General features: G+C 34.8%; 1 protein-coding gene across 8 annotated transcripts in view; it reads right to left on the bottom strand.

Annotated features, from left to right (window-relative positions):
- Positions 1–7,327: 7,327 nt before the first annotated feature.
- USP45 (ubiquitin specific peptidase 45) overlaps positions 7,328–9,699 on the bottom strand; it is a 64,016-nt gene continuing 61,644 nt past the window's right edge. For all 8 annotated transcript variants that reach the window (XM_060167858.1, XM_060167859.1, XM_060167860.1 and 5 more), the window contains one exon: positions 7,328–9,525. In XM_060167858.1, the coding sequence (XP_060023841.1) occupies positions 9,395–9,525 (131 nt within the window). In that variant the 3' untranslated portion in view covers positions 7,328–9,394. The remainder of the gene's footprint in view (positions 9,526–9,699) is intronic.

Here is a 9,699-nt window from a genome sequence, read left to right as displayed (position 1 = left end):
AGGTATCAAAAGTATCGATTTCCAGGCTAGAAGCTACAAACAAAACTGTTCCGAAGATACATTGGAAAATAAATATAGGAAATAAATATTGGAAAGTGCCTTTCTAGAGAGTAACATGAAACTTTTGCGCACCAAGTATCTAAATTGTTTCATTGGGAATTGTGCAAAAGAAAGAGCAAATAACAGTAGAAATAAAATATTACGAATACAGCTAGATGGATAAAGAAGATAAAGATAGACGTGAGAATAGATCCTGTTTGCATGAAATCCAGTCTTCTTGAAGAAACACTTGAAACCAAGATTCTCCTGCATCAGCGTTAGAACAAAGTCCTCAATAGCTAAAGATTCGCTGGTCCTCAAATCCAAGTAGCCCACAAAATACAACTTCATCTTGGGAGAAACGATAACTAATTACACCTCTACCAACACAATAATGTGAGGGCATAGTATTACTGGAGGCAAAAAGAAAATTTGGTTCCTTTGACCCTTTCCATAATTTCACAAAAAAAGCGCGCACACACACACACACACACACAAAAGGATGACACAACAGTCTAGTGCGATTTTTATTTATTTGGGGGTATTTTTGGCCAGCCCTGCGGTTTGTGGGATCTTAGTTCCCCCAACAGGTATTGAACCTGGACCCAGGGCAGTGAAAGGACAGAGTCCTAACCACTGGACCGCCAGGAAATTCCCTAGTATGATTTTTTAAATCACTTTATGGAACAAAAACTAGGACATTTACCAGATATTATCAGTGGTCGTCTCTGATTTTGCTCTGTGATTATTTTCCAAGTTTTTGCCCAGGGCCTGATTTTCAAGTTTCTCTGAGAAACTTTCTAATCAGAGAAACATTCTATCTTCCTTGTGAAACCTGATTGCCCTAGAGAAACTTTCATATGTTCCTACTTTCTATAATCATCTTGTATTTGTTTGCTTGTTTCCCTAGTAAAGTTGAAGCAGTTTTCTGGTAGTTTTTTGTTTTTTCCATCTCTGTGCTCCAGCTGGCCAGCGTACTGCTTAGCATACAGAAAGTTCTCCATTTGTCGAATGAGAGAATTATTAAATAACTCACGTTTGTTCCTTCTGCCAGTTTAATGAGGCACTCTCAGCAATCACTGTTTGCCAGACCAGGAAATGAGTTTTACAGTCCCATAGTTCCCTTTCCCTCATTACTTTCACCTAGGATTTCCCTGTAACTTTAGGATTCGAAGGAGACATCATCAGGCACTTGTATTTCAACACCAGACTTTCTCACAATGTATTTTTGTATTAAAGTGTCTATTTGAGCAGCTATTGTGTACACGAGCTGCTGCAGTCCAGTCATTCTGCACCTTGATTAGAAAGTGCAGTAACAGTTGCCATCTTGCCAGTCTTAGCAATCTGCTGTCTATGACTAACAATCAGGGCGCTTCGTAAGTTAAATTTTTTATTAACTTGCCCTCGTTGCAGAGTGTTTGAAGGGGAGGATATATTCAAGTTAGTACTTTGCATTATTATGAAAACAAGTTATCCTTAAGGTAAAGTGGAAAAAGGTTAAATGAGATGTGGAAAAGAAACAGAATTAAATATTCCTACTTCTTGAGATCTGAACCTTTAAGGTGTTATTATGTTCCATATCACATCCATCTTAAAATTTAAGAATAAAAATTATTTAATAGTAACTAGACTTGTGGTAGTGATCACTTTGTAGTGTATACAGATGTTGAATTATAATGCTGTATATATGAAACTTATATAATAAAAAGTTATTTAAAGCTGTGGTATATACATACAATCAAATATTATTCAGCCTTGAAAAGGAATGAAATTCTGATACATGCTACAACATGGATGAGCCTTGAAAAGATTACGCTAAGTGAAACAAGACAGACACAAAAGGACAAGTGTTGTATAATTTCACTTATATGAGGTCCCTAGAATAGGCAAATTCATAGAGACAGAGAGCAGTTGCTGGGGGTTGGAGGAAGAGAGGAATAGGGAGTTATTATTTAATGGGCACAGAATTTCTGTTGGGGATGAGGACAGGGTTCTAGAAATGGTGATATTTGTACAACATTGTGAACGTACTTAGTGCCACTGAATTGTACACCTAAAAGTGGTTAAAACGGTAAATTTTATGTTACATCTACTTTACCACAGTAGAACTACAATGGAGGATTAAAAAGTATATAAAGCTAATATGCTACAAGCAAATTATTAAAAATTACAACTGTTTTAATTCTTAAATAATAATTCTTAAAACAACTGTTTAAATTCTTAATAAGTTACAACTCTTTTAATTCTTACTCAAGCATCTCCTAGAAAGTAGTGAGAATGTGTCATAATGAAATATGAGAACATACAATAATAATTCAGTTATTTAACAATGGACCATGTAAACTATTATATATAGAATGGATAAACAAGATCCTACTGTATAGCACAGGGAACCTATATTCAATATCCTGTAATAAACCATAATGAAAAAGAATTTACACAAATATATAACTGAATCACTTTGCTGTACAGCAGAAAATAAGACAACACTGTAAATCAACTATACTTCAGTAAAATAAATTAAGGAAAAAAACCCAAAAAAACAATGGACCAAACTGGGCTTTATGCATGTAATGACCATTTAGACCAGATTGGAGAAAGTAAGGTACACCTATGTTCACTGACTGGCATATTCTTACTTAAAAATCTTTTGTGATTCAAACAACTGTTTCTATACTTAAGTCACTTGTATGATGTAGTAGACATTATTAGTATTCACCAATATCTGATTCTCCACTGACTTACAGCACACAGAAGGTTTAAGCCTCCTTCAAGTTTAGGTAGTACTCAATGAATTACTTCTGGCCAATGGGCTGTGGGTTAAGTGATGACAGTTATTTCTGGACCTAAGCTTACAAGAACTGTAAGCATTGTCACATCAACCAAGAAGTCTACAGGCAGATAAAGGGGCAGCTACAGGTTGGTATATTCTCTGTCAGCCACGATCACCAAGTTGCCTTATGGGAAACAGTGGCCAGAAAGAGCCCCAAATCAGCGAAAGACTTTGCAATGACCACAAAATAAGTTGCTGAGATTCTGGAGACATTTGTTAATAAAGCACAAGCCTAACTTAGCCTGACACATATAGATATTGGTAACAGGAGTTGGGTGCTGCTCAAAGAACTGAAAATATGTGGCATTAGCGTAGAGGTTGGTTGGTATACATAGGAAACTGATATTGGAGGCTAGATACAGGGACATCACATTATGCAATGGTAAAAAATTTAATATAACTGTCATCCCCAATAACCTGAGAGGCAGAAAATGTACCTACTGACTTTTGAGCTAGGGGAAGAAGTTGAAAAATAAGTGTGTGTTGGGTACTATTGGATGTATTTGGCACGGTATTATGAGAAAGAGTGGAGCTCAGAGAGGAATGGTTGATTTGTAGAAGCTGACGCGAGGGAATAGAGGCAACCAGAATTTGAGCCTCACGTTTGTGTTTTTCAACTCCAAGCAGTAAGAGATAAGCAGTAGGTGATAAACTTGAGAAAGCCTTTAAATGACAAAGGATCATTAAAACTCAGCCTTGCAGCAAAGATCCTAAGGAAGGGTGTAAACATCATAGTTATTTTGGAAATTTTCAGTGAGTTAATTAAGGATGTAATTAAGGTAACCTTAATTTTTTTCTCACTTGGAAAAAAAAATAAACCTAAGGATGGAAATGTGGTTAAGAGGATGGCTCTCCCATCAAAGCTTATAGACAGAAGGTACCTGCCATAAGGTCAGGAGAGAGGTAGGGAGGTAGGAAATCAAAGAAATACAATCAACCCAAGAACTAGTTGTCTCAAAAAAATGGTATGGTTACTGGCATATAAATCTGACCGTCAACAAAGAGGGCTACTAAGCTTTTAAGAGTGGTACTGGAAAAGAAACCATAAGCCTTGGCTAACAGAAATTGTGACTATTCCAAACTTTAAACAAACAAACAACTTCAGCCCCCAATTATCTAGGAAACAGATTGAAACAAAGCTGTGCAACTTCCAAGGATGGCATATTCCTCAACAGCCATTCAGATGTAGCCAAGGAGGATAATAAAAAAAAAAAGATTCTTCCAAGGGGTGAAGTCTGGAGTCACAGAGAACAGTGGAGAAGGGAATTCTTAGGGAATAGAGGAAAGGTCTAACAATGGACATTCCCCATGCCCAGGGTAAGAGATTGACAATATCTCCATTCGTCTTCCCCTTTCTGAATTAGAATGTTGATTGTGGTTATAGTTCCACTGGTTTCACCGCTGTACAGTAAGTTTGTAGAAAACAGAACATATTCTTTTGGCTCCTGGGTCTCCAGACCAGTGGGAGCAACACCCAGCCCTGACATAGCACTTCCAAAGAGCCTGGTTCTGGAATGGTGGATGGTCCTTTGAGGCTGTTTCTCTTGAAAAGGGAGTCACTGTGTTCCACGTGTAGAAAGAAGAGCTGAGTATTTGGTGACCAGAGGGTAGACTGTGAGAGACTTCTAGTCCATTCTCCTTTTCTTCTGAGCCCTGGGAGACTTACTCTTTCCTACCCATCCTTCCTTGCAATTAGGCAGGGCCCATGTGACTACTTCTGGCCACTGGGTTGTGCGCAACGCATCCAAGTGGAAGAATTTCATTGCTGATGCAAGACCTTTGGTGTTCTCCTCCCCTGCCAGTGAAGAGGCCTGGCATTAAAATGATAGAGCCAGAAGACAATCAGCCAGAGGATTACAGACTCACCAGTTGGAAAACAGTTGCTTTTGCAGATTGACCAGACTCACGGTGATTTTGGGTGAGGAAGAAATAAACTTTTGTTGTGCTAAGCCACTGGGATGTGAAGTTATTTGTTACTGCAGCATAACACAGCCTATTCTAATACATATGGGAATGCAAACATTTTAGATATTTCTGCCTGAGTGCAACTTAAAAAAAATGTATGAAAATGGCTTCAGGGGGTCTGTGAGCCTCTGAAATTACATACAAAAATCTAGGGCATATATTTTTCTAAGAAGATGTAAGTGCCAAGATTTCCCTTCCCAGCCTCTCTATTGCCATTAGAAGGAGTGAGGAGAGGGCCCCAGAATTAAAACCCTCCACTTCCTCCAACACTCATAGCTTCTCTTTGGGACTATCAGGACTAATATCATACACCTTTTATCCCTAGAACATCCTTCATCCCATGGACCTTAATTCCCATATGGCTCTGTGGGTAATGTTGCTTGATTTTTCTCCATATCATTTACTATTTGAAATATCTTTTCTTTAATCTTCACTTCTTAGAATGTCTATTTCCTCACTTCTTGGAGAGATTTCTATCTCCCGTGGTCAATGCTGTATCCCCAATGCCTACCACACAGCAGATATTCAATAAATATGAAAGATGGTCTATAACATTCATTATAATCTCAAAGAGCTTCATGACCTAAAAAAGGTTAAATACAAAAAGGTAGACAAAATGTTTCCTAATGAATTATCTTGCCTAAAAAACTCAAAGAAACATCTGAAAGGATGAAGACTCACCCTTGGCAGACACTGAAATCTGAATGAAAGAGGCCCATGAGATATTTTATTTGGAAACGATAAACTTCTGAAATAGGAAGGATATTTTGAATATAACTAAGTAAGCAAATATAGTGTTTGTACACAAAATATTCTGTCAATAATGTGCATTGAAAAAAATTCCAGGACCAATCTTGAAACATAAAGTAAATATGAATTTAATATTTTATGCATGTTTATACAGTAACATCAAAATAATACTCCATAAGTTACATAGCTATTTTCCAAAAACACTGCAAAAAAAAAAGATAAAATGGTAGGAATGATATATAATCAATTATTACTCAAAATTTAAAAATATAGTCATCTATCTTTTAAATAGATTTGAATTGATGGATTTCTACATGAACCAGAACATTTTAAATATCTAAAAATAGTCTTTCTTAATGCAGCAGATAATATATAAAGAATCACTTTTATTGCACATAACATATCTGGTTTAGGCTTATTTTTTCAGGTAGCACGCAGACAAATTATGAGTATGAATTTAATAAAAGTAGGCAAGATACTATTTTATACCTCAAAAATTAGATGAAGGTGATATATTTCACAGCTTAATCCTCAGGAAATTTTATTCAGATATCATATAAGATCATTGACTAAAGTCAAACATGCGAACTAAGAGCTCTTAAATACGTATCATAGTAAAATAGTTTTGTTGGCACATTTACAATAAGAAAACAGGTATCAACTGCTCTTAGAACTGACACCACTCTCCCTGGCCACTCAAAAAGGTGGCCTTCACATCAGTTTTAAAAACATTAAATGACAAAATCTTAAATATAAACATACATTTGGTTATGTCAAAAATATTCACGTAATTGGCATATAGTCAAAAATGTATCATTTAAACATGGAAAAACTAGGGGAACCCGAGGTTAGATATAAACCAGTTTCTAAATAAAGCTAGTTAAACTCCTGTTTTACTTCTTAAATTCATTTCGCCAAACACTATAGTAGTTTTTTTGAGGATCTGTAAACATTCTCACTGATTTGTACTGTTTCCTGAGGTCATCTGGAAGCCACTGTTACTAAAGTAGCTCACAATTTAGTACCCCTGCAAATGTGCTTTGGAAATACTCAAAATAAAAACAAAAATTTAAATGTAGATCCATGTGTAACTTAACATACTTTCTCTATTACAAAAGCTATCTTTAGGAAAGTCTTAGATCTCAAAATCAAATTTATTCCCTTACCAGCGGACCTGGACAAGCAAAGCATTCATAAACTTTAGGCCATAAAAAAACAGATTTCAGAATTAACTCATTTAACACTGTGGAAATGAAAATAAAAGTATCTTATTACTTCTAGAATAATGTCTAAAACTTACATAGGCCTCCTCATTTTAAAACATGTTAAAACAGTGTCAGCCCAGGGCCTGACCCTTAGTAGATGTTGAATAAATATATACTTAATGAATAAATGTGAAGTTAAGCATAAAAACTACTGTGGTATTTGAGTACTGAGGTAATGTTCTGAAGCTACAATGTATCACTCACTTAATGAAAAATCAGTCTTAACTGGTATTCAGAATAAAGCTTAAAAGAACTCCTAATTTGATAAATTTAGTACTAGTTCATTTCCTGGCATCCAATGAAAAGAGGAACTAGGCACTTTCCTTGATTCTTGCCCTCACTTATCACTTACCATCTCTACTTAACTCTGTAAGGGATAAGCCAAGAGGCAACAGAAAAGAATGGTCTTGTTTCTTTCCCTCCTTTCTTGCTTCCTTTCCCTCTTTCTTCCTTTCCCTCTTTCTTTCTTTCTTTCTCTCTCTCTCTCTCTCTCTCTCTTTCATCTATCCATCTATCAATGAAATAAGAAGCAGGTGACCATCCAATGAAAAGTGCATGCCTCTTAATGGTATCTTTTCTAGGAGAAAAATGAGACAATTTAATATTTACATTTGGGGGAGGGGATGGTAATTGTCATTACCAAGACGGTTGACTTGAATAAAGAGGATTAACTAATAGTTTTCAAAAAATTTCACTGCTCTGGTACTGAAGTCTTCAATGTTAACGCATTACAATTAAACAGAAAACACTTTAAACACTGTTTACCTTTTACATGACACAACCTGAGTTTACAGCTTAACTTATAAAGATACATTTCTCCATCATTTCACTGTTAAAAATCAAGAAAACCACTATTATTGAAATTTCAACAGCTTGAAAATACAATTTATGCAATGACATTTTTAAGCTCTGAATTTCGTATATTATTACCATCTTTAACACTAATCACAATTCCATTCATCCATATATCAAAAGGCGGCACTGGTAACCTTGATAATATTACATATACTTAAATATTAAGAAGGGTGAGAGTCTTCATGAAATATTTCCACACATTAACTACAGCCATTATTCTTATCCTTCCTTAACAAGAGGAGAATGAACTAGGACCAGGCACTTACCCAGCATCTGCCTGTACTATCATTCGTTAGCCCTAATGATTAGGATGCTTGAACCATGCAGTTATGTGTTTTGATTTAATAATGTAACACCAAAGTAGTCATTTTTTTAAAATTTAAGCCTAAGTAATGGTAACATTTTCATGCCAAGTTTTGACAGCTTAATAATTTGTTTTCTAGGGGGGAAAAACTACCATATGTTTGCTATTAATTATTTTAAAAGAAAATCCAAAATGCCAACTTTATGCTCCATTAAAATAAAAACTAAACCTATTTGAACTTACTGATGATGCTTGCTGAAGATAAAAGGTGATCTCAAAACCCCAAAACTATGATTAATATTTACTGATCTACAGAACTAGAAAATGTATTACATTTTCCTATTAAGCATAATAAGAATATAATTCTCTATCATTTACAAATATGATTTGGTAATTTACATTTCAAAGGTATCCTATGGTCCCATATGGATTAACAACTTCTATTTACCAATTCTGCATGTAACAATTATCTATAAATATATTTTGACTGGCTAATCACTTGCAAATTATTCTCAACTCCATCATGAATAGGCTGCAAATAATATGTTGATAAAATATTTCAGTATTTTTCCAGTTCTCAAAACCTCAAAGCAATAAGCTAACCAGTATATTATTTGTAAATCCATATTACTGAAGCTACAGTGGTACCTTTTTATATGGTTGAATCATACAAAATATGACAAGGTCAGTATGCCAATTGTGTAAGTATATGTTATAGCAATGTGTCCCACACAGCAGTGTAATATACCACTGGATAGCCCTGAGATGATTTTTAGTGAAGTGCTACATGAATGAGCAATTTTTCTTTAGTTATATATTTATTTTAATGTTTCTTAGAAAAAAATGTAACTAGCACATAAAATGTAGAATATGCTCAAAATAAGACTACGGCTTAAAAAGGCTAAAAATAGGCTTAAAAAGCCTTAAAAAGCTTAAAAATAATAAGTAAACAATGGCATAGGAGATATATATACATATATATATGAAAACAGAAAGGTGGTATTGACTCACATTTGGGAAACACTGTTTTAAAGGAATGATTTGACTTAGCCAGCATCATTTCTGAATGCTTGTAGTAATAAGCCACATTATAAAGGAGTTTCCTCTACTACTGTAAATTCTGTGGGTTTTTTTTTTTGCCAGGACAAATATGTTTTTAAACATGTGCTTACATTTATTTTAAGAATATAATTTTGAAAGCTTTAGTAAATTTAATTTACTTTAAAAGGATTCACCAAAATGGTAAACATGTCCAGGAGCATTTGAGGGACATGCCATTCCTACAGAAAAGACTACAAAGACACATTGCATATAATGGTTGTCGCTGCAGCATTTAAATAAAAGTGATCTAAATAACCATTACCATTAACAATCAACAAATAATTATAATATTCTTTCATAAAAAAGAAGGTACGCTTGTGCGCTAAGTGCTCTCGATTCTGGAACCACCTGCACGTAAGTGTCACTAACATGGACCCACTGGCCTGCTGATTCACTGTCAGGTTCTTTCAAACCTAACAAAACAAAAAGAAATATAATTTTACAATAAGTATGTTCTGACCTTACATTAAAGACAACACATTTATCACAAACTCTAATGCTAGACTTTATTGCATAAGGCTGTTTCTTCTTGGGCTAAACATCTTCCAAAATGAACTCTTTCAAAGCATTAATATTAGTATCATTTA

The sequence above is a fragment of the Lagenorhynchus albirostris genome, chromosome 12 (assembly GCF_949774975.1).
Source record: "Lagenorhynchus albirostris chromosome 12, mLagAlb1.1, whole genome shotgun sequence".
NCBI lineage: Eukaryota > Metazoa > Chordata > Mammalia > Artiodactyla > Delphinidae > Lagenorhynchus > Lagenorhynchus albirostris.
The sequence above is the reverse complement of the archived record's forward strand: the minus strand, read 5'-3'. Positions and strand labels throughout refer to the sequence as shown.